Consider the following 26,562-nt stretch of genomic DNA (forward strand, 5'->3'; position numbering starts at 1 on the left):
CACAAATAAGATGACCACCCTCTTTCCAAATGCTTTTGTTGCTCTGCGCACACTTCTAACACTTCCTGTAACAGTTGCCAGTGAAGAACGCAGCTTCTCCAAGCTGAAGTTAATAAAAACACATCTATGCTCCACAATGACACAGGAGAGGCTGGTTGGCCTTGCAACCATGTCAACAGAGCATGAGCTGGCCCAGACTGTGAACCTTCAGGAATCAGTTCAAATCTTTGCAACCAAGAAGACAGAGAAAGCACCACTTTGATTATTCAAACAGATAAAAATGCCAGTGTTTACTATGCAGACAAGAAAAGTTACATTTGCTGTTCAGGCATTTGAAAGTTAAGTGTTACTTAAAATTTTTGAACAAGGCATTTTAAGTTGTTAGTTCTCCTTTATTGGAGTAAGTATAAGCGCAGTACCATGAGAAGAGTAGAACAGGAAGAAGGCAGAATTGAGACCTTTCGAAGTTTTGGCCCAAGCAAGGGGGTATGGACGCATCATTTGAGCTCCCTGCCTCCGGTGCCAAAATGTTGTGGGCCGGCCCTGGGCAAAGGCATCAAAGACTTGTGGGGGAAAGCAGAATGGGAGGACAGGGCACAGCCAAAGGGGACAGGGAGGAAGCAGGGGGGAGCACGGATTAGGATGGACATCTTGGGCGGATGGGAGGCATCCTAAAGCTGCGGGGAAGGAACCATCTTGATTTTGTGTATTGGGGCCCATCATAGTGTTTGGCTCCTGTTACCACAATGTCTTCAGGAGCTTCTGGGGAGCAGAGCTGCTGGGCCACCACGGAAGAGGATGCAGGCTGCACTCCCGCTCATTCTGCGGAAGCAAAGCTGCTGGCCAGGGTGAGGCTGTGGCTGCTCCTTGCCCCTTTTGAATAGGTTAGCACTGCTTTGGGCACTAGGCAATCGCAGTCCTTTAGCTCAAGGACTGCAGCTGGGCCAGAATTTTGGTCAGCAACTTCAAGTTCCTTCCTCTGCCCCTCCCCTCTTATCCACACACACAACCCTCAAGGACCAGGAACAATCTAGAACATTACTAAGCATCAGTAAACAGATGTGGTCAGATTGGTGTAAACTGGTTCAACTTCACGGACACCAACTGAGGCTCTTATCCATCGACTGCATGGAGGGTTGTGCTTGGTGGGTGTTTGGCTGGCTGGTTGGCTGTTTTTTTTTTTTTTCCAAAAGAAGTTTGGGATTAATAAAGTCTTTCAATAAAATAGGCGATGAAATGATTTTTACCCTTGGATACGCCGAGCAAAAGAAGTGAAATGTCCACCACAAACTAGTTTGGACCAGGGGCTAATTCTATTAATATCAGCTAACAGAAGGAAGCCATAGATCAAACATACTGTTAATGTCAGTCCTCTTGACACTGCATATTGCTTTCATTCCCAAACAAATAATCACACAGCAAACAGAGCAGCTTGATATTTGCATGGACATAGCAGCAGCCACACACTCTAAAGCATCTGCAAAGGATTGTGGGCTAAATGCACCCACATGGTCTGCACGCCTTAAATTTACACAGGCTGCAACTCTGGCTTGCAATCCTCTACCGCAGGATGGAGTATGCAGGGGGAAATTATATATACATACATATATGTATGATTTTCATGCTTACATTCAAGGAAAAAAATCTTTTAATTTCCTTTAAATTGTGAACAGGTGTTGTCACCTTCCAAACTTGGCTTCTATGTTACAGCTTGATGGGGAAAGAAAAAGACGTCTATTTGAAACAGTGGGGCCTTTGTTGGCTAGCACATGATGTATTGATAAGCATACCGTAAAGTATGTTAGAAAATCAAATGAAACTAATGGCCACATTTTTTACAAGATCTTTGTTTTATTTTGTGTGTTAGCACTGAGTTACGTTATGGATCTGGAGCTGCAAGACATGTTACTGTAACCCATGCATGGTATTTTCCAGCGTCACACACCCATTCACATGGAGTTGTCAATGGAATGGCTTGTTGATACATTTTTATTCAATGCCATTTTTGGAAAGGCTACAGTTAATATTGATACTGTGGCATAATACCCTCTTTCAGAGCCCTTATGCAGAAGGAGCTTTTCAGGAACAAAATAATATGAGCCATATATGGATTTCAGACCCATGTGCGTGACACTTGTTGAAACCACTGAAGTTGGGGAAACATTTTTCCAGCAACATTTACCTTTTTGTTTCAGATGATTTCTCTCCTGTCCTTTTCTTTCCCACAAAATTCAACAAAGTGGGTACTTCCAGTTGGGAAAATTCAAATTCTAGACTTAGCATGCTGGGGCAGGGAATGTGTCTGACTTTTTTCCAGAGGAGCCTAAGGGAATGAGGTACTATTGAAATTCAGCTGAAGTTGGACACCTAACTCTTTCAGGCACTTTCAAATATCCCAGCCTATGTTTGTGCTGTGTCTAGACAATGGGACCAGATCATGGCCTCTAGGCATGACAGCCATGCAAGTAACTGACCATGATGAGCTGCCTTTCACTTGAGATAAGTCCATTTTCACTCAGGCAATGAGTTGTTTTGCTGGAAGAGGAGCTCCATTGCCTAGTGAATGCTTTGGGAAGCATGGGGAGTTTTTTTTAGAAATATGAGTCAGTTTTCAAGTTCATAATGAAATGTGAAAACACTCAAATGTCCATACTGAGTATTTTTCACTCCCCTGATCAACAGGATGAGTTCCTGCAGACCGCAGGGCAGAATTCGGTTTACTCCTTGTACCTGATGCATAATATGCTTTCTCTTAACAATACATCTGATGTCACATTCTCAGCAAAAAATGAGCTCCCTCGCCTAGCTCTGGAATTGGATCTGTGCAGATTGCTGTGACCAAGCTGAGCCTACAGGGAACTACCCAGTAGCACTCTTTGTGCAATTACTTCAACTGCCAGGCTCTTGGGTGGCGATTTAAGGCACCCTCTTCTGCTCAACTCCCAAAAGCCATAAACAATCTTGGCTTTAATTAGCAACACAACCATTACTGTCAGTGAATTAATGGGGCCAGATCCTCACCAGGTGTTAATCGGTGGGTATAGGCACCAGCACAGTTGAGGGCCACAGCAAATTAAAGGTGAAAATGTTGTTACTATTTACTATAGCAAGAAGTTTCTCATTTTCACATAACAATAATCATTATTAGTTGTGATTACATGGTGTGTAATTGTGCCCATGCTGCACAGACTGCCTTTCACATTTTATGCTGGAGTTGATGTATGAAAAAATGAAGTACTAACTCTGTAGTGTGACTAATGAAAGCTAAACCACTCTTGTTTTTTAAATACAAATCCTGCATCTTTGTCAAGTGTTGACTCATGTCAGTTTTCTGCGTAGTATTAAAAGTGTCCTTGGTGCATGCATTGCTGACTCAACATTGATTCACAAAGTTATTGCTGAGTACATCTCTCTTTGGTCCCCAGAGTTTGCTAAGAGGCCAAAACCCAACTATAAATGCATTTGTCATGCTTTTCCAAGATGGCTGACCGCACCTGACTTTGGGCTACAAATGTTTTCACAGCTTTTGTACTATAAATGATTTCTACACAGATTGATGACTTCATCGGAGATCAGTAATGCAAACCATATTTTACTGTACTCTATTTCTTTCACACAGGATTTTCTAGTACTATAAGCAGTGAGAACCATGCTAGAATAAATGTCCATTCATACACTGCCATGCTTTTTTTTTTTTCCTCCTGGATACTTACATTGACTTTTTTTTTTTTAAAGGCTCTTTTAATGCAAATTTTTCACAGAGGCCTGTTTATCAAAGAGAGCTGTCTTGGACAAGCTATGAAAAACATAAAATAGCAGCTGGCCAGGCAGGATAAAGCTACTTTAAAGATAAATCTTCTAAGGCCGCTAAAGATTCTCTACGCAATCACTTTCAGCAGACAGATTTTAGACATTCAATAGCAAACCTGATTTGCTGGAGAGTGAGTTGCAGTTCAGTTTCTAAGGGTACGGCTCCAGAGAAGTCTATGACAACTGGCTGTTTTTAACCTCCCACCTTCAGTAACATCATTTTACAGGTTTCAGAGGAACAGCCGTGTTAGTCTGTATTCGCAAAAAGAAAAGGAGTACTTGTGGCACCTTAGAGACTAACCAATTTATTTGAGCATGAGCTTTCGTGAGCTACAGCTCACTTCATCAGATGTTTACCGTGGAAACTGCAGCAGACTTTATATACACACAGAAATCATGAAACAATACCTCCTCCCACCCCACTGTCCTGCTGGTAATAGCTTATCTAAAGTGATCAACAGGTGGGCCATTTCCAGCACAAATCCAGGTTTTCTCACCCTCCACCCCCCCACACAAATTTTACAGGTCATTACACAGACAGTGGATGAGTGGTATGGGACACACTATAAGGGAGTCAAGGTGCCAAGAGGAGGAGGATGTGAACAGAAAGGTGATGGATTCTTCACCACAATCTTCCTCCACATAAAACCGAAGAAGTGAGACTACAAACACAACAGGCTGAGATGCAAAGCAGAAAAGAAAAACACCAGAGCAGCTGCTTCTTGGGGTTGAATGTTGATCTTGTTTTGAAGTTGTGCCGGGATGCATCCTGGCAAGATTAAGTTGGTCATGCTGCAGAACCTCAGGGAAACTAGCAATCTACATAGCTCTGTGTGTACTGAGAATGGCAAGGCTCAGACAATTCTGCCATCTGTATCTGGTAGATCTCTAAACAGGGTAATAAAAGGGTGAATGTACATATTCAAAGACAAACAAAGGACGTACTGATCTTCAAGTACTTGGTCAAACAACTCAAGTCTGCTAACATGTTTATTGGCAATAGCAGCTTATGCTGCAATCATGGAATCGGAAGGGACCTCAGGAGGTCATCTCATCCAACCCCCTGCTCAAAGCAGGACCAATCCCCAATTTTTGCCCCAGATTCCTAAATGGCCCCCTCAAGGATTGAGCTCACAACCCTGGGTTTAGCAGGCCAACATTCAAACCACTGAGCTACCCCTTCCTGCTGCATTTTGGCTGACTCCGGGGAGCCGGGTGCCACCTCGCTTTCACATGTGCCTCTTTCCCCCCCTGCAAGGTTGGGTACAATACTCAGATTGGTCCCCTAGGCTCATCTGCAGCTCTCACAGGTCCTGAAAAACCGGTCCTCAATGTTGGCAGAGATCACAGGATTTGGCCCATAATATTTTCTTATTGAAGAGCTCCGTGTTTAACTTCAGTGAATGAGGTGGCTATGCCCGCAGTGTAAATATTTAATAATATCATTTCCTATGGCACCCAGCTGTTTTTTGGAGATCTCCCCTTCAATGAATGACCCGACTTGTGGGCGAAGTGATATTATTTGTTCTTCTAGGCCGGGCGTGAAGGTTGTCCAACACTTCCCAGAATAAAATCCTGCATTCAGTTATTTATAATTTTGCCAAACTTTAGCTGTTTGGTTAAGAGGTCCTGGCAGCTAGATTTTCTGAAGATTCTGTCTGTACTGAGCATGCTCCATCCTGGGGCTACATATCTGAGCAGAATTTTCCCTGAAATTGCTGGCCCCTGCTGCTGTGGCACTGGGAACCACAATTGACAGCAGGGAGACTGACTTTTCTTTGCTCTCAATGCTCTCCCTGTAGGAAAAATCAGTCTGACATGAACACAGACTGGACAACAGCCAGACACGTGTGCAGGAAGAAGTAGGTTGGGATAAGGAGTGCAGGGAGGGAGAGACTGGGACTGGCTGGACAAGGAGACTGGGATGAGCTGTGTGAGAGGGGAAGGGTGAGGCTGGGATAAGCAGCCAAGAGTGGCGAGGAGACAGCACTGGGGAAATCTAGAGGGAATAGAGCTGAAGAGTCCGTGACCATTACAGAACACTACTCCCCCCCTCACCCCCGAACCTAATATAGAGCCCAACATTTCTGAGTCTCACCATTCCTCTGCTGTCAGCAACTAAGTGCATTTCTCATCCCCCTCAAGGGACTGGTCCACATACAGGATGACTACCTACTACTGCTGTCAGTTACTCCCTTAGCTCAAGTGCCAGGGGCCTGTGCACTGGCAAGGTTCCACTCTTGCTGATGAACCATGTGTGTATCAATAGGATTCCACGTGACAGGATTTGTTTTTTTCAGTATGCCCTTCAAAAATCCTAGGAAAGTTACCCACAAACGATTTTAACGTTGCACAGTCAAGCACTCACTCAAAAGTTAGGCAATGCCAGAATTAAGATCATCTGTGCAACCTTAATTCACTCCCCCTTGTCTGTATGTATTATGATACGGTCTTTAATTACATGATCCCATGCTATATTTTCCCCAGGGCCCCTGTGGGGTTGGCAGTTTCCCACAGGCACCATGGTAGCAGTAGGTCTTGAGTAGAGTTGGCTGAAATTTTTTGACAGAGTAGCCCCTGCTCTCCCATTTACGGTCAGAGCAACTATCTGAACAGTGGAGTATCAGAGGCACGACCTCCTCTACTTGCCTCTGTGAAGGAAATCTGAGTGCGCAGCAGGTTCCCGGAACACCATACACAACCAGTTTTCACAGCCAGAAATCTGCACGACTGCTCAGTTTAAAGACAAAAACAAAGTTCCTTTTGATAGCTACAGATCATGAGCTGGCAAATGGCCCATCTGGATCATTTTAGTAAGAAAAAAACTTCAGTGGACAGCCAGAGATAACAATTTCATGGGGATATTTATATAAATAACCTTTGTGGGGTTGTACAGCTCATTTGTTTTTGATGGAATTCTCTGGGATAAGGAACTATGTACTTAATCACTAGAATGCTAATATTGATTAAAAAGAGTTCTTCTTCCAGTGTTAGTAAATCTGCCTGCACTGTAATTACCATCCCAGATCTTGTGGTAAGCCACAAAACCTATTGAGCCTGGCTATGAGAGGAAACTGTAGCTTCTACTTCTACTGGTTATCTGCTTTTACTTCCTTACATTTCTTGCAGAGGTGGATTAGAATGGGATTCTTGGATGTTTGGGATCCAGAGCCCACGCTCAAAGGGGACCTGGATATGAGCAGTGTAGCAACTTGCTGGGCTCGGCAAGGCCTGTTCACTGGGAAAAGGGATGGGCTGTGTAAAGGCAGAGGAGGAAGAAGAGGCTCTGGAGTAAGTAGTGGAGGAGGGATTGTCTTTTGGTTAAGGTACTAGCCTGGGATACAAGAGATGTGGGTTCAATTCCCAGCTCAAGCATGTCACCTTAGGCCAGAATTTTTAGAGGTATTTAGAGCATTGCAACACCTAACTGATTTAGGAGCCTAACTCCTGTTTTCAAAAGTGATTTAGGCACTTAGGAGCCTAACTGTCATTGACTGTCCATGTCTCTTGTGTTTGTACTCTCTTACTATGTGTTTGTACAATGCCTGGTAGAAAGGTGCCCCAATTTTGGCTAGAGTCTCTAGACTCTACTGGAATATAAATATTAATTAATAATAATGATGAAGGGGAAGAGATCTATTCTTTCAAAGGATACAAGGGGGAGGAAAAAAGGTTCTAAGTACTGGAGATCCCTGAAGTTTTGATGAATCAACTCCTTGTTTAGCCTTCCTCAACCCTCACTTTCCTGTTGCTTTTAATCAATTTTTTTTTAAATAGTCTGTCCCAAGAAATAACAAGTAAATAATAAAATAGCAATCACAGGATTTTATTTGTACTATACATTCCTGATGTAAGGTATTATTTCAGGATGAACTGTACAAGTTCCTTCTGTTAGAAGTCAGCAGTTGCTTATTGGAAACAGAGTTGAAAGCAACTCGTCCACCTATAGCTTCTAAGCTATGCATGTGAGACAGAAAGACACGCACAGTTTACTAAATAATGGGGTTTATGTGCTTCAAAAAGTTACTCTCTTTAGCCATCACTGCAAAAGGCAGATCTTCCCATAACCTACCATTATTCTTTTAAAAGGAGGGAGGAAGCATGATACAGTGGCAAGGAAAGGTATGGGATTCAGCATTTCTGGGTTTAACTCCCAGTTCTTGTAGGACCTTGAGCAAGTCGCTGAACTTTACCGTGCTACACTGTCCCCAGATAGAACATGGGCGTGACATCTACCTCCTTCAAAGGGGTGTTGCGAGGCTAAATATATAGTGCTTTCTAACAGTGCTGTGAAATCTTTAGATAAAAACTGCCGTGTACGTTTTCATATATTACTACATCTTGTTATGTTCTATTATAAGGATCAGAGGTGAAATCCTGGCCCCACTGATGTCAACACCCAGCATGTTTCATGGTGAAAATGGATTTTAATTTTTTCAAGCTCTCCCACAGTAATCATTCATGTGACAGGATGCTTTCTTGCTCTATTTTCTAGTCTCTTTGGGATCTTACACCCCACCCATCACAATGGTATCCAAGCACCTGCCGTAGTGTATAAATATATGGCATTACAAGTAATGCTGAAAAAAGATTCTTAAAGTGCTCTTTAAAAAATGAATTTAAAAAAAAGGGCCATATGGTTCAAAAGGCCATTCTGCTTAATGATGTTTGCGCTTTCCGCAGCACAAACAAAACGGCACCATCACTTTGTTCTCCATCCTCCAGCTGACAAGCTGTTGGTTTTAAAACACTGCCGTGTTCTCTAAAATAAACAAAGGTTCCTCTTCACACAGAGAACATTTTCACAAGAAGAAACCCCAGCATCTGCCAGATGCATTAAGGTTCAGAGCCAACTTGAATTCTTTGAAAGAGTCACACAGTCGTACCTTGTGTTGACTTTCAGACCTCGGCAGGAAAGATACTCGGGTGACATCTGATTTCAGGGGAAAGAGCATTTACAGACAAGCAATCAGTTTGAAACATAAAACGAAGAAGTCTAGGGACAGCCATTTGAGACAAGGGCTATGTAATAATCAACAATCAAGAATGGACTGAGCAAATACAACCAACAATCTAAGAAGTTAAAAGATGCTATTCTTAGCCAGCATTAGTATCAAGACATAGGGAGGCGAATGATCACTTGGCACAAACTTGTTCCCTGTTTAACTTAACTCTATCACAAGCTTGGGACCACACTCTTCAATACACTTTGTTGGGTTTTTTTGTCTTTTTCATGTTTAGCTCTTTTAAATTCCACACGGGCTCAATCCTGCACCCACTGAGGTCAATGGGAGCATTGCCATATGCTTCAATCGGTGCAATATCAGAGCCTCATTAGCTAGTGTTTGTGCTAACTATTGTTAATACTATTGTTATTAATACAATTTGTGTGATGATACAACTTACCAGAGCAGCCTGTTCTCTTCAGAGATTTTGCCTCACCTCCAATTCAATGCTAGTCCCTAATTCTCATTTCCTGGCCTCTGATTTTTCATCCCTCCCCTGTGTTGTTGTTTTTTTTAAACAAACACAGTTTGGGCCCGATTCAATTCCCAGTAAAATCAAGGAGAGTCTTCCCGCAGATTGTAATGGGAATTGGGGTGGGCCCTTTGATCCCATGTAAGGTGCTGGAACAGTATCCAAAGGTTCACAGAATGGGGAAAGGACAGGCAGTGGCAAGGGGAGCTCCATAACACTCCCCCATCAATATGCCAAAGTACCATCTCCAGGGATAAGAGATTAGTTAAGTCTCCATAGCCTATTCACTCTTTGCCCTTTCCGCTGAGGCTGCTGAAATCCAAAAAAACCAACCAACAAACAAAAAAGAACCAATGCTGGTGTGGAAGGGGGATGCGATGTGGACATAGGCCACCAGACAGCCATTGGACAGTAACATCTTTCAGTCACTACTAGTGTTATTGGGTGTGTAAATACATAGGGTAGAAGCAATGAGCTCATTAGCAGGACATTGGGAACGATGCCAAATTACTGAACCACGGTGACTAGGGTATGATGATCAGACAAGTTGATGTCAGCCTGAAAAGGTACAGGTGGGTTTTGGACAGATGACATTTCAAAGGCCAGGGGTATAGAAGAGCAGTAAAGATGAACTGTGTCTGAGTGAAAAGGAGAAGGCTCTTGGTCCTCTAATTTTCCATAATAGCAACAAAATTGTTATACTGAGGATGAAGGAGATAAGATGTTTCAATGAACAGAGGATGGAGTCAGGAGGAGCCGGTGAGGATGTTCAAAGGCAATGCTGGTTCTTAGTGTATGAGTAGCTGTTATCCCAGTCAACAGCTGACATTACTGAAATCCTATTACTTGAGGATTTCCCTTCTCACAAGAACCTCTATCCTGCTAAAGCATTTCCTGGTCTCTCTTCTCTAAGGGGCCTGGAGGTCTCCACCAAAGTGCGAATTCCAAGAATCACCTGATTACTATTACAATCCCCCCCTCAAGGTGCCCCGGTGTCTGCTTACATCACTCAGCATCCACAGTAAAGCTGTAACTATTTCTCTTATCCAGCAAACATAAAATCAGACAACTATCATGCTGCAGTCATTGTGCAGACCCGGGCCGCAATGACAGAGAAGAGTTTAGAGAGGGAGATAGACACTTGGCTAATATCTGACCTTATTTACACCTATGCCACCCCAATACCAGGCAGAACAGCTTAGGGGGCAGCAGGCTCAGCAGCACTCCCAACAGGCCCCAGTTTACAGAGGTGGGGATGTGACTGTGCCTGCAAACCACCTAGCCATGCTCCTTTGGTGCTAGAAGAAGCTACGTCTAGGCACATTATCCAGGCCCTATGTAGCACCCAGTGGTGCCCATTCTCTCTGGCAGGTTTCCTGGAGATGGGAAAATCACCTCTGCCCCCTGGACACTCACACAAGATGAGGCAAATTTAGCCCTTTGCCATTATCCATTTACTGTCTTCATGTCATCCTGCTCCCCCTGTTGTGCCTTCAGTGACTCATCCTACAATTCCCACAGCTGGGAATCCCCTCTTCTCACTCTGTTCTTCTATCAGCCATATGTCACTAATCATCGGCTCCTAGTCACTGAATTCCCTCAGCCTGTCTCTAAAGCTGCTGTCGGATCAGTTAGCAGCACAGCGCTCCTGAAAGCGTGTGCTCATTTCCTCAGCCCTGGCACTGCAAAGGCATTTCACACTGGACAGACCCCAGGCCGCAAGCCTCAACTCATCTTTCCAAAGGAAATTTAAAAGTCATTATGGGCCCTGCCATGCTATAGGTGTATGCAATGCTTTACAGGCATTAAAGAGGAGGCTCCCAGGAGCTTATAGGCTGCATGACTGAAGAGAACTAAGTTACCTTATTTAAGAGCTGTTAGCTTTTCAAAACTAAGATCTTAACAATGGCCAAACTGGGTCAGACCAATGGTCCATCTAGCCCAGTATCCTGTCTACTGACAGTGGCCAGTGCCAGATGCTTCAGAGGGAATGAACAGAACAGGTAATCATCAAGTGATCCATCCCCTGCCGCCCATTGCCAGCTTCTGGCAGTCAGAGGTTTAGGTACACCCAGAGCATGGGGTTGCGTCCCTGACTATTTTGGGTAGGAGCCATTGATGGACCTATCCTCCAGGAACTTACCTCATTCTTTTTTTAACACAGTTGTACTTTTGGCCTTCATAACATCACCTGCCAATGAGTTCCACAGGCTGACTGTGTGTTGTGTGAAGAAGTACTTCCTTGTGTTAGTTTTAAATCTGCTGCCTATTAATTTCATTGGGTGACCTCTGGTTCTTGTGTTACGTGAAGAGGTAAATAACACTTTCCCTTCACTTTCTCCACATCATTTGTGATTTTATAGATCTCTTTTCTATCTCCCCTCAGCCGTCTCTTTTCTAAATTGAACAGTCCCAGTCTTTTCAATCTCTCCTCAGATGGAAACTAAGGGTAGGGCTACATAGCAGCTGGGAGGTGTGATTCCAAAGATAGGCAGACAGTCACGTGCTAGCTTACCTCAAGCTGGCCTGCTAAAAATGGCAGTGTGACTGGCGCAGGACAGAATAGCCGCCTGTGTGCAATCCTGGCCGACCCCCAAGTGCATACTCTGAAGGCTAGCCCAAGCTGCCAGCCATGCTGCACTTCTATTTTTCGGCACAACATGGGTATGTCTACCTATGCTGGGAATTACACCTGCCAGCTGCTGTGTAGACATTCTAAGAGACTCCATCCCAGGGGAAGGCTATCCCTGTGGTTAAAGCACAGGGCTGGGGTTCAATTCCTAACTCTGCCACAGACGTCTTGGGTGACCTTAGGCAAGTCCCGTAGGAGCACATTTTCAAAAGAGCTCAGGGCCAGATTTTCAAGAGACTTCAGCTCCCATTTGGCCACCTAAAGAAGGGTCAGGTTTGCAGACGCGCTCAGCACCACACAGCTCTCATTGTGACTCCTGTGCCCAGTGTTTCAGCGGAGCTGATGTGGAAATGTGCCCCACCTGCTGGTGTGAAGCTGTTTTTAAAGAATTCTGTCCTCAGTCCCTCTGTGCCTTCCCCACCCCAGCACTTTGGCGACTGTGCTGTGCACATCTCTGCAAACAGCTCTGCAAGGCACAAGTTATTTCTAAACCTTTTCTGGGCAGAGATGCCAAGTGCACTCTCCCTTCCTATGCTCTCCTGCAGAGCTCCCTCAGGAGGGCCGGATAAGCAGCTTAGTTTGCCTCAGGCCAGCAGCTCCTTCCTCTAGGCAGGAAAAGGGGTCTTTTGTCTTCCCCTCCCATACTCGCTCTGCAGAGTGGCACGATCAGCCCCTTTCCTCTCCCCAGAGATTTTTTGGGCAAAGAGCCATGAATCTGGTTTCTGGCATGAGTCTGGGGTTGTTTGGGAAGGACGAGGCAGGAGCAGGTTAGAGTTCAAACAGGGCTCTTCTGTCTTCACAGGCAAGGCTGCTCTTATCAGCAGGAAGCTTTTGGTTGTTTAAAATGAGCAGAGAAAGAGATAGGACTTTGTGGGCTAAGCATTCATGCTGGTTAAGGAGGCTTTTGGCTGGGGGAGACGGTGGGTGTGTGGAGGCCTATAGCATCTTCCCACCTTCTAGTTCTTTCCTTTCCTCCCTCTGCATCCTGAAACATGCCACTTTTTAGCCAGCCCTCTCCCTCCAGCTAAGGAGAGCTGGATACATTTCCTGTCCGCAACTGGTGGAGACGCTCTGAGCACTGAGAGTGAAGGAAAAATCATTCAGGCCTCTCCTGGGCCCTCAGAAGCATCGACCCAAACCCAGCATGTGATCTTGGATCTCCATCATCTGGGCCAAGATCTTGAGAATTTTGGGGGCATATACAAGTAAGGCTAGCCCCCGTGGTCTCTCCTTCAAAGACAGAGGCCCTCTGCACACCCATTCTAAATCCTGACCCAACGGATGGGGATTCTTTGGAAACTTGGGACCCTTAGGGCCCAGTGTTAGCTCTGTGCCTAGTTTCATTGTAGCTAGATTTATTCCTAGTCTGCATAGTCTGCAACTGCTCACTGCACAAATCCCCTTGTTGTGCCCTTTAATATGGGCTTGTTAAAATTCGTTTTGAGAACTACCCTGTTCCAGCAGCAAACACAAAGATCAGCATGACCTCTCCTTATCACTCAGCCTTTCCTGTGTGGAATTCGTTGTGATCTGTGCCCTAGTGATTATTGCATCACTTCTGTTTATTTGTAACCTTTGGCACTCCCTAATCTTATCTTGCGGCTGCTGACTGCAATGCAAGAGATGTGCAGCAGTGTAGCTAGCTTTAGCCATCCTCAAACACTGGAATGGGCCATTTAAGTGGAGGTCAGTAAATGATTAGCAAAGAGGGCCTGCAATCACTGCCAGGTGAAAAGAAATCAAACTTCTCCACTACCATTAAAAAAGGCAAGATTTACATTTCCTCCTGTGGCACTTACCAATCACAATAAGGGTGTAGTTCACACTCGTACTGCCAAAGCCGTTGGTAGCCTTGCAGATGTATGTTCCCGCATCTTCACTTTCCACCTCCTTGATTTTCAGTCCTTGCTGCAGGATCCGGAACCTTGTCCAGCCACTGTGGATAGTCCGTCCATCTTTCATCCACATAGTCAGAGGTGGTGGGTCACCTTCTACCGGACACAGGAGCTTGATGGTTCTTCCTAACCTCACGGTCTGCCGGTGGATCACTTTATCAGCAATTCTGGGTGGGCCTAACAAAGAATGGGAAAGAAAAACAATAATTAATATGATCAGAACTAGTTCTATCGCAGTAGCATCTAGAAGCCACGGGTCATGAAGAGGGGCCTTGTACAAACATAACAAAAGTTACTTATTGAAAAGAGATTACATCAAAGTGGAAAAAACAGACAACAGACAGATACAACTAAGAAAATACCACCAGCCCATGGAGGGTTTGAATCCAGAACTTAGACATTCTTATCACATTGCTCTAACCAACTGCATTAACCTGCCAATGGCAATCAGCTGTATTTCTCTCTTCCTCCCTCCCCAGCCCCGGACCTCACCCACCACTTTTCTATGTCATGGGGACCTGGTTCCCAGATACCCAGATCACTGGTTGTTTTAAGCATAACGAATCCTGAAGCCAAAATTCATAACAGCATTGGTCCTTAAAACAAGGAGTTATAATCCTTTTATGTTTATATGTATAGCAATTCCCTTTAATAGTCACCAGATGGGCTTTGTCAGCAGCAGGAATCATAAGAATACACTAGAACGGTTCTAGGACAAAAAGAATTTGCTGGGCAGCATTTACTTAACGACAAGGTACAGGATATCCTGACATGTTAACATCGCCTACATGCAAAGTGATGAATTTTCGGGATATTTTTATCCATTGCCTCGACCTTCCCTTGACAAGTTCATTGGACTGGCCTGACTGCTGAATGTTTCCTGCTGGTACAAGGCGATAGTTTCATGCATAACAAGGTGTCCTGGAATGTGACAACATGAACATACTGTGCTGCATGATGATAACTACAAGGCTGGGGTGGGAGAGTGATAAGGTCTCCCACACCGTCAGCTGTCCCCCAGTTACAGAACCAAATTCAAAGCCAAAATGTTCAAGTATGTTACTTTATTTAATTAAATAATTGTCTTTATTGGATTCATTGATTTATGAGCTTCTATAGCCCCTACCAGTATAACAGCCAGCCTCTTTCTCAGAACATTTCAAAAACAGCCGTGGTCAATAAGTGCCCTGTTCCTGCATAAGGACACACCTGTTTTAATGGGGTCTGATGACTTGAGGTGCTGAGTGACCTCAATCCCCACTGGGCTTCAATGGGCTTGAGGCTGCTCACCATCTCACAACAGCGGCTTAGAGGACCTGACCCCTATGGGATCTGTGCTGGAGTCCTTTCTCATGGTTGTATGCATTTCTTTATAAGAGCAAATCCTGTTACTGCCATGAGACTATCTGCATGAGTGTTCATCATCGTGAGTAAAGCAGGCTCCATAGTGACTAGGGGTCAGATTCTCTCATGCTTACTCATGCTGGTGGGTCCCATTGACTTCAGTGGGACTGCAGATGGGTTAGGCTGCTATTCAAAGTGAGTAAAGGTGTCAGGAGCTAGCCCTAAAATAATGAATCGGTTTAATCAAAAGCCTGATTAAGTCAATGAAAGGCTTCATATCAGGCCCTGGAATTCAATAGATTTGGGCTCTGGTGAACTGCCAAGAGTGAGCAAGTCCCAAAGGCTGGGACCCTCGCCTGAGAGCTCCAGTCCTGGAAAGCCGAATTCCAGGTGATGGTAGTTAGAGCACACCTCAGCCGTCACCTGCTGTAGGCAGGCCAATAGGAGAAGTGGTCTCTTAAGTAACATTGCCCCCCTGATTCCAGAAGGGATGTCAAAATACCATAAGAAATGCTGCCATTGTGTGTTTCCAGCAAGGACCTTAAGGACTGGAAGTCTTGCAAGCAAAGCCCTTCTTGTGAGACACTCAGAAGTCCAGTCAATTTTTGCAAACTTCAAACGTTTGGACACTTTGGAGAAGCTTCAGAGAGTCATCAGAACTTTTGGAGGCTGATCTGAGTCTAACATTTCCGGGATTCACCCACTGTCAGTGATCAGTTATGGGCATAGGCTTTAATGGAGCTACACTAGCTGAGGACCTAGCCCCAAGTTCTGTGACCCAACCTCACATGGCGTAGTACCTTATTTCATGAGTAAGGGGGGCAAAATCCACACAAGTTTACACACTAGCTGACATCTTGCATCAAATTTTAGAGTCCCCTTTTAAGTTAAAGGCAGACTCTGCCACTTTACTCAAACTGAGTCGAACCTCAACGCCATGAATTACCACACTGAAATCAACTGCAGAGCAAGGTACTACTCAAAGTGAGCATGGGTGTCAGAAAGTGGCTTATAAGTAGTGTTAGGGAAGAATGTGTGGTGTAGGGCAACTGGGGACAGTGGAAGGGGAATCGGGCCCTCCCAGCAGTGTCTTCTTCAAAAACCTTTTCCTTCCAACATTCAACTTGACTCCTGACAAATTTTTAGGCTGGGAGGAATGAGATAGTTTCCCAGTGGCGTCATGCGGCTTGTTGCAGGCAGACTGCACATGCGGTTCTCCTAATGGCAAGTGGAATTGACTCTGGATCTATCACATGACTCGGTTAGTGATAAGCTTGGTCCTCCCGAATGCCATTTTTTCCTCTGACTGACCTTTCATTCTGAGGAATTTTTGGATCGCTCCACTGTCATAAGATCTATACGCAGACCTTTTTGGTGGTTTAAAACACATGGGAGCCTTTCCCAGAGCCTTTCCTGCTTTAAAAAAAATCCCTGTGCTGTCCTTTAAACCCACCCCACTTTTAAATTTGCCCCTCAAGTGCTTTCTCTCCCCCCACACCTCCCATATTATGAGGAGAAATTAAAATGTCCAATTTCTTTGCAGCTATGCATTTCCCTGGGTGCAGCTCCACGCTATTCTCAGAAGGATGCAATTCCAGGGCATGGAGGCGTCCAATGCAAGCTAAAAGCATGTCCCTATGTGTTTGGTAAACAGTCCCATTTTATTACCTAGCCTCATTATTAACAATAAAAACAACTCTCTCTGTAAGCAGCACTCTCTCTCTGGAATCATCATGTACCACAAGCTACAGAGGCCCTCACACGCTCATGGCTGTCACTGTGCTGCAGAGAGCTGGACCTCCTAGAGAGGTTTATGGCAGAATCACATGTTGGTGTTCTGTCAGGGGTCTCTGTATCTCTTTTTAACATGTAGGAATCTACTGGGTCTTATTTCGCTACATATTTGCCTTGGGACTGCAATGGTGACGGATGAATGCTTTTCAAGTTGAGATGCACTTTGGCACACCTCTCAGCAATGTTTGTACTTTGGTATTTTTGGGGAGGAGATAGGGAGGGGTAAAACATATTTTGCAAAGGGACCACCTGGAACCTCTCATATGCACTGAATTCCAGTTACACAGACTCTATTGAGCTAGGCAGTTTGAACCATTTTACTGTCGAGATCTCAGCTTCCCAACAGAAATGAAATCTCTTCTCTAAAAAGGTATATTTAAAAAGCCCATAGCTGATCATGTGCTGCTTGGGAGTAGCTAAGTCCTGCTTCTATCTGACAGTTCAAGTGCAGTGCAGTTCCATCTTCCGTTAACTGAGCACCGAATCTAGACCTGGCGAATAACGGATTTTTCAGTTTGTGGCCAATTTTGAAAAAAAAAGTGCGGGGGGGGGGGGGAGAGGAGGGGAAGAGCGTGCATAATTTTGGGTCAAGCCTAAAACAAAAACTTCTTCAAAATGTTTGGCAAGTTGAAAAGTAATAAATAAATAAATAATTTGGGGTCAAATGAAAGATTTTGTTTGAACCAAAATGAAGCATTTTATTTTGATTTTAGTATTTTAATGTAGTTGAACTGAAAGTTGTTTAGAATCATAAAATGTCAAAATGAATTATTTCCGTTCTTTCAGGAATTTGGGTCCCCTCCCCAGAACAAACAATTTGGTGAAAAATGACACCAATTCACAAAACGGCTTGGTGTTGTTGAATCTTTGTTTTCCATCAGAAAATAATTTTGGTTGAAAAGTTTTGCCCAGTCTAACTGACTCCCCTCTGTAAGCCTTGTTTTGCTGAGTTCACGGCCCTGGTCACTAATGGAAGGGGACGCTAAGGAATGCTGTAACAGTTGCCTTACCTCGCACCCCACAAACAATTCAGCAACTGGCCTAGTTAGGGATTTGAGAGGATCAGCAGCAAGAGATAAACTGAGACAGCACCACAGATGATTATCTTATCTTCCTTAACTGCAGACAAGGAGTCTGATCCTGCAAGGTGCTGCTGGGTGCTTCCAAGAGGTGCTGAAATCCCTGTATCCCCATTACAGTCAATGGGAGCTGAGGGTACTCAACCCTTTCCAGAACTGGTCCCTACAAGAATCCGGCGCAACGTATGCCAAATGCTGTTGGCGTGAGAGCCTTCTCCTCTGCAGCTCCTGCAGTGGGGAAGAGACTAGATTAGGCTTTGTCTACACTAGCAAGTGAAAGACAAAACGTTTGTTGTTCAGAAGTGTTAAAAACACACACACACACCCTGAAAGACAGAAGTTTTGATGACTACCACCAGCGTGAGCAGCACAACACCACTAATGCCACGCGTTGGGGGTGGAAGTTTTTTGTCAGCAGGAGCGCTCTCTGTCGACAAACTGCGGCTAAACTGTGCACCTTTGAGCAGCACAGCGGTAATGGCACAGCTGTGTCGCTAAAAGATGCGTCATGTAGACATTGCCTATCTGTTCTGACTTCTCCCTCTTTATCTTTCTTTTCTACTTGTTCTTTCCCCTTCACTCCTCTTTCTCCTCCTCCAATGGGTTGGGGCAAGGGGCAACGGATTCTTCCTAAAAGTAGGGGGGCCATGAGGCCCCACCCCCTCCATGGCCCTGCCCCTTCACTTCCCCCAAGGCCTCAGCTCCCAGCCAAGCCAGAAGCTGGAGCTGGGCTGGGAACCCAGGTCCTTCCACCTGTCAGGGGAGGGGGGAGTCAAGAGAAGCCTCCCAGGTGCCCCACAGCTGCCCGGGCTGCTCTTACCTGGGTGGGGCTCCAGCTTCTGGCTGACTGGGGGGGGGAGTGGCCTCAGGGGGAAGAAGAAGGGCTTGGGGCCAGACCCGTGGCGAAAAGTGGACGTACCAGGCCCATCTACTTTCAAAAGTGGGAGGGCGATGGCCCCTGCCCCCTCCCTGTTTCAGTGCCCCTGGTTGGGGCATTGCTGGATTCATTGCCCAAGCCCCAGGCTGCGTGGTGCACTGACTGCCCTGGGTGGGCCCTGCTGGAGAGTTCTAAGTACCCACTGTGTGTTGACATAGTCCAGCAGAGCCCACCTTGGGCAGTGAGAGCACAACCCAGCCTGGGGCTTGGGCAGTGAATCCCAGCCCACTCAGAATCACTGCAGCTCCCCTCCTGTCCAACCCTCACTGTGCAGTCTGGGCATGTGCCACAGGGTGGTGGAGAAGAACGCCCCCTGCAGCGCTATTTGCTGAGTTCGTTGGACCCCAGTGGGGATGAGTCTCACACACACACACACACACACACATTCTTTATATGTAAAAAAAAAAGTGTGTCCTTGAAAAATTAGTAGGTTTAAACCTGAATTAGTAATTTTGTAATTACATGTAAAAACCAGGAAGATTATGGAGAATTAGGGAGGGTGGACATCTCTGTGGGTATAAAAATGCTGAGCCCTCTAGGCAAGGTGATCATTCCACTACAGTTTCAGTTACGTAAGCCATATATACAGAGCCACGGCTTCGGTCACGGATGGGTCCTTTTTGCCCCCCATTCATGCTCCGCCCAGATATTTACATTTTCCATTCAACAAAGGTTGGTTCCAATGGCTATTGCTATAGATCAGTGTTCCCCAACCTTTCTGTGGGAATAGCATATTCCTATTCCCAGAAGACTGTGGCGGGCACCAGACACCCCGCCATTGCGCCCCTGCTATAGACCCTTTTAACACACCATGTTAGGGACGGTGCAGATGAATCCATAGATTCATTCATAAATTTTAAAGCCAGACGGGACCAGTATGATCATCTAGTCTGAGCTCCTGCATAAGACAGGCCATAGAATTTTATTCAGTTACTCCTATATTGAGCCTAGTAACTGGCGAGAGTTGTTTCCTTAATTCCCCCCTCCTCCCCGCCCCAGTTTCACTAGTAAGGCATCCCTGGATCTGACTTGTGAGGAAGGCGTGAAAAGAATGTGGCCTCCTCCATTTGTGCCTCAATGTTACTCCTTCTCCAAATATAAACTAAATATAAATTTTCTCCATAACATTCAAACCAGTGTAGTTACTAGAAGAGATCGTTCCTGGAGTTCCAAGGCCCAGCATGCAACCAATCTTAAAATATAATTTAAATAATCCCTTCTAGATCCTTCACTTAGCACCAAGTTTTTTGTTGTTGTTGTTGTTTCACGCACACATACACCCCAGACCATCCCAGAGAGACACAAACGTTTGTTGTTTAAATTAATGCAAGCACAGAGGAACATTAACATTGCTTCTTCTGTTTAAATATTTCAACTCATATATATGCAGACATATGTGCTGATTTATTTGCCTTGTCTAGGAACAGAAGCAACTGGAATCCCCATTCTGTTCCATTTTATAAAGGGACAGATCTTACACCTGTCTTACTGAACAGCTGGGCAATTTTCAATTTATATCCCGCTATAGTACGCTCTATCCTATACCATAGAAACAGTTTCACTTGCTGCTCTGCTTATGACATTGCTTCACAAGCATTCCAGTTCCCCCCGCAACCCTCCCACCCCCGTCTCAACAGACTGAGCTGCTGGCGGTTGTTACTTCTTGATCATATAAATTATGTTTTGCTTTAGTGAGTAGCCATTTCTGGGAAACAGTGAAAAAACTTCTAGAAAAGTATTTAAGACATGATGGTGTAGTGTCCCGTGGTGTACTGTCTGCATTTCTCACAGTAAAAAAAGCTCACACATGTAATTATGTTTCCTTGGACTGAGCTGCAAAGTTCATGCTCTCCTTCGACTCATACATGTACTAAACATGAATTATGACTCTCTGTGAAAACCGTCTAGATATATGGTGTTTTGATAATGACTTGAACCTAGCTCTATAATTTAGTGTCACCTAGAAGTGAAGGCTAAATGATTTCCCACTCCACATTCCTTACTTCCCATGAACCCCTTTTACAGCTAACCTGGGGTGGAGGTGCCATTCCTACAATTGTTTGGACTCAGCTTTGTTATTCCTTGAACTACTCTTACTCAAACTTCACATATGGCGAACACACGAGTGCTGAACTATGTCCTAGGAGACCATTTGCCATGATACAGTTCAAAGTGAACTTTATTAACACATTAAACATAATTACAAAGAGGAAATTCCAAAGAAGGTCAACCAGCTTGGACAGTTTCTTGGAATAGAAAGTAATTTACAATATCCATGTACTGTATTGTAAAGTTTATAAAGAAGTTAAATAAGTTTTAAGAGCCCCGTGGGTTACGTATCTTTTATTATTTAATACTAAACATTCACTTTCCAGGAAGATAAGATTTCTTTTGAAGTCCTCCTGGCAAATTAGCAACCCTTTCTTATATGGGACACTCAAATAACCCGTACCTTAGAAAAATAAACAAACAAAAGGAACATAGGATGTAGGGAACATCATATACACAATCAGTATGTGATCTGCCAGTGAAATCCACCAATAATGACAAAATTGTAGTGACAGACAATTGCCAGTAGCCAAAATACATCTTTTCCCATAAATACAGTCTTCTAAATCAGCATGTCTGCCTAGGTATGTATACCTTACCCACCACTATATTATCTGAGCTCCTTATCAAATTATTTCAAGTGCAAACGGCCTGCACAAAACCTGAGTTCTCAACTTACCTACACCCCAGTAGTTGTTTCTAGGAGCCACTTCCTGATCTTGCTGACTGACTTTGGGAAAGTTGGGGGATTCCTCACTTACAAAGCCTGATTGTACAACACTGACTCATGTTTAGGTGAAACTCACCCCGTGCAGAAAGCCAGCACAGGTCCTTTGGACCACTTAAAGCCTCTGCACAATGTTTTTATTGTGGTAATGCCTACAGGCTCCAACCACGGACCAAGCCCCCACTGTGCTAGGCACTGTACAAACCCAGACTAAAAAAAAATGGCCCCTGCCCCAAAGACCGTACGATCTAAGGATAGGGTGACTTTTGTGCTGACCCTCAGCACGGAGGTGAATTTCACCCAGAAGTGAGCACTTATTCATGTGAGCACTAGAAATGGTTTAAAAAAAAAAGGGGGGGTGGGGAGGGTTGTTCAAAGTAAAAATTTTCCATAATGGTTGTTGCTGTTGACAGTGATTAACCATTGGAGCAAACCACCAAGGGAAGTGGTGGATTCACTAGCTCTTGATGTCATCAATCAAGACCGGATGCCTGTCTGGAAGATATACGTTAGCCAAAACCTACTGAGCTCAATACAAGGGGAACGGGGCGGGGGGAATTCTTTGGCCTGTGACATGCAGGAGGTCAGACTAGATGAGCTAATGGTCTCTTCTGGCCTTAAAATCCATGAATCCAACAATAATTTTGGACAAACATGTTTGTGTTTTTTCCAAAAGACAAAAACCAAAAGTTTTTGGAAAGCAAAATGAAAAGCCAACATGTTTTGCAGGTGAAAAAAAGTCATTTCCACACCAGCTCTCATGAGTAATCTCATTGATTTTGCTGGGACTAATAAACTATTGACTAACACTTATTCATCTAAGCCTACGCAGGTTATGGCTATGCAGTAGGACCTAAAATAAAGTGATTCCGTGGAAATATTTGCTGATTAATTTTTTCATGCAAAGGGATAATAGCACAGGATAATAGCACCTCTCTCCCACATCCTTGCAGTGGGAACTGCTTCTCTGATGAAATGTATATTTACTGATAGTACAAGAAGTACTTGCCATATTTTTACAGGAGTAATACCTGGCCTTCTGAGGTGCTGCTGCCCATACATTTTCTAGACTGGTAGCTCCAAACATAAGGAGGAGAAAAATAATATTTGGGAAAATGTTCCATTCAATTAAATCCCTTATATATACATTGCACTGAGATTTTATAAAATAGTTATTGTATATTAAACAATTGGCACTTAATTATTGCATCGATTTATTGCAATTCAGCAAGAGTTGAGGAGATACATATCTTACATGCTTTTTTAAATCCTCTGAGCATACATTTTAATAATGGGTTGGTATTTATTTAACATGCAATTACCATCTTATTAAATTAAATATGCATTGGCAATACTCAATTTCAAGTGTTGCTGGAAATGTTTGCAGCTGTGAAAAACAGTAACTTTATCCATAGGCTTTGAGGCAGCCAACACAGAGGAGAGTTAGGGTTACTTCCAATTACTTTGGAGGAGACAGACATCTTACACTAGAATGCTTCCTCTTTTAGTGTAGGGGCAAAGATGCTATTTATTGTTTCTTGACCGCCATCAGTGGGCTCAGCACTGTGTCAAACCAAGGACTACCATCTTTGCCCCAAAGGGCTAAAATTCAACTTCAGATACATAACACAATGGATGGCCAGCAGGTGTTGTTTGAGATTAGATACCACAGTGATCTAACTGTCTAGGTAGGTCGATCTATACCAGTGGTTTTCAAACTGTGGGTTGGGACCCCAAAGTGGGTCACAACACCATTTTAATGGAGTCACCAGGACTGGCATTAGACTTGTTGGGGCCTGGAGCCAGTGCCCGAGCCCCACCACCTGGGGCCGAAGCCAAAGCCTGAGGTTCTTCAGCCCTGGCTGGCAGGGCTCGGTTAACAGGCCCCTGCACAAGGCTGAAGTGCTTGGGCTTTGGCCTCCCCACCCAGGGCACTGTGGCTTAGGTGGGCTCAGGCTTCGGTCCCCGCTCCTGGGGTCATGTAGTAATTTCTGTTGTCAGAAGGGGGTCATGCTGCAATGAAGTTTGAGAACCGCTGATCTATACTATTCGTCCTTCTCATTGAAATTCACACGGACAAACTATTTTGAATACAATAATTGGGGGTTGGGGGGAAGGGGAGGTTAGAAATGTTATTGAAACAAATCTGTAAGGTTTGGAAATGTTTGGATAAGTGTTTATTTAACCTCCTGTTTCCAGCCAGGATAGAAAATAGTCTAAATATCGCTAGTAAAGATGTTCTTCTGGCTTGAGTAAGACAGAAAGAGAGAGAAATCTCACTAAAAATCCTGTTCTCCCAAGACTGTCAGCCCAAGAGCCCAATCCTGTTACTACTGAAATCAACATCCAAACTCCCACAGGCTTTAGTGGAAGCAGTACCAGGCACCATTTCTGCAAACTCAAGAGACCTGCATCCTTCCCATCAGCTTTGGTTCAGACCTAAATTGAAGCTTTCAAGGTTAATCTAGCCTAAATTTACGATGTGCGCTATTGTGGTCCACTTTGCTAATTGCTCCCCAGCTAGGCAAATCCTTGTTTTTGCATCCAATGGACTTCCCAGCCAAACCTCCCCTCACTCCAAGACTTTCAGTAAGACAAACTAGACACATTGCAGACCAGAGTTTCATTCACTTACTCTGTAACAAAACAAAACAACCATCATATTCACCAGTCACAGTCATATCCAAAACCTATGGCTTTAAACAAAGGCATTTACTTCCGTGTCTTTATAATGCAAACCAATATCTTGTTTGTTCCCCTGCATTTATGCAGTTCCCCGTCACCTAATCCTGTGTTTGAATAGCTCCGAGAAAATGTGATGCCAGGATTCATGTGTGTAGTAACATGGATTCCCCTTGAACTTCTGGCAGTCAATGTTTAACCCAGTTTGAGAACAGTACAAGGTTTAATAAGTAATTAGCCATTTCCCCTATAGAGAGACATTGCAGTGTGAGCTGTACAAGCAGGAAATTGCAAGTGTCATTGTTTATGTCTGCAGGGAAACAGAAACCACTACAGTTGACTCAGTGCCATATTCTTGAATGATGTGAGTTAGATTTGTAAATAACTGGTTTGCCTTCATGTTATCCCACAATGGAGAGTATCCATCCATTTTCCTCAATGCCTTTCATTCAAAAAATATATTAGACTGGACTGAGAGTGTCCTCCTGTCTGATTGTGAAGCCACCTGGCCTGTCCCAATAATTATGGCGTGAATGGACCAGATAGCCTGTGCCAAAATGCTCATTATCTCAAACACGAGACACTGGTAAAATATCCGAAAGCCCTCTGGTACTGGGAAATTCACTGCAGCGTCTGACACAGAGTGACTGTTCTGAGAGCGAAGGCCTCTGTACACACTGCACAGTTGATTAGCACGTGTCAGACCAGTCGCCACTAAAAGACAGCATAACTGCTTGTTGGTGACCACAAAGAGACAGCAACACCACATTATTTAAGAACTAGAGATAAGTCAGTAAGCAAGTTACCTAAAACAGATTCAACAGAGAGTAGAGCTGGTCAGGAATTTTTCAATTAAACATTTTCTGGGGGTCAGAAAATGCCGATTTGTCAGAAGCAAACCTTTTTGCAAGAAAGAGTTTTCACAAATTTCTCATTTCAAGAACATTTTAGGGGAAAAAGTTACAAAATGGGATTTCAAAACTAAAAGTCTGGGAGGGATAAGGAGGGTTCAGGTTCCAAATGACCATTTGTTTTAATTTTAAGCCAAGAATACCAATTAATTTAAAAAAAAACTGTAATGAAAAGGTGAAAATTTTAACAAAATGTTTCAACTGACCAGGCCCAAAATTTGTATTGGATTGTCAGATTGTGAAAATTCTCAAGCCGTTGGGTTTTTGTCCCAAACCAGAACAGGAAAAAATGTGAAAATTTTGAAAGTTTTCTCAGGATGCGAAAACCGTTTCCTGCCCCACTCTAGTAGAGAGAAATAGCTCCAAGCATCCCTCCAATTTCACTCTAAGACTGTAGCATTATAAAGCTCTGGAAAAGATGCCACCAGCCACTGTGCAGAGTTCATCCAACTAAAACAACTGGTTTCCTGATTCCAGACTATGCTTGGTTTGATGGGAGGAAAGCAGAACTCTGAATGAGCTCTGGCTCACCAGAACTAAACGCTCAGACACGATGAGGAGGAGAGTGGCTTAAGGCCCTATACAGAATAGAATAAGCTCCTGCACATATTTTCCAAAAGAGGAAGGAAATGCCTAAATCTACCTACAAATAAAAATGTGCACGTGCCAATTTTTCTACGAGAATGTATTTAAAATAGAAAAACACCCCATCGCTAAAGCAAATTGAAAAAGGAGCATCAACTATGTTCTTAGCCACTCAGTGCATTCTGACAGCATCAACACCTGGATTTTTACTAACCAGATGCTGAAGCAACATTACCTATGGTGTAAAAACACTGGTGGCAGGACTCAAGATTTCCCAGTGCACTCTCCTGATTCTTGAAGTCTTAGCACCTCAGACTGTTATCTTGTCAGATCTCACAGGCTAAGCAGGCTCAGTCCTGGTCACCATTTTGAGGAAAGCAAGTGACATTTTTTCTTCTCAATCAGTACTGGTCCTATGCCATGGCATAGTGTTAAGGGTCACTGCATTGATTGCTACAGGTGCTGCCTTTCAAGTGAGACATCGAACAGAGTTTCTGAGTGTTCCCGCCTATTAAAAATCCAGAGGCACTCAAGTTAGAGTGATAGACGTGGTGCCGTGGGCAATTCCAGGTTGGATAATTACATTCTGCCTGCCCAAGTCCTCTTGCAGTTTCAACTGTGTGCAGTATCATTTCACCT

General features: G+C 44.1%; 1 protein-coding gene across 1 annotated transcript in view; it reads right to left on the reverse strand.

Moving 5' to 3' along the window:
- The window catches only part of FGFRL1 (fibroblast growth factor receptor like 1), a 253,333-nt gene that overhangs the window by 116,283 nt on the left and 110,488 nt on the right, over window positions 1–26,562 (reverse strand). Inside the window, exon 3 of the mRNA XM_073342841.1 lies at window positions 13,720–13,992. Coding sequence (XP_073198942.1) covers window positions 13,720–13,992 — 273 coding nt within the window. The remainder of the gene's footprint in view (window positions 1–13,719; window positions 13,993–26,562) is intronic.

Source organism: Lepidochelys kempii, chromosome 4 (genome assembly GCF_965140265.1).
Source record: "Lepidochelys kempii isolate rLepKem1 chromosome 4, rLepKem1.hap2, whole genome shotgun sequence".
Classification (NCBI taxonomy): Eukaryota; Metazoa; Chordata; order Testudines; family Cheloniidae; genus Lepidochelys; species Lepidochelys kempii.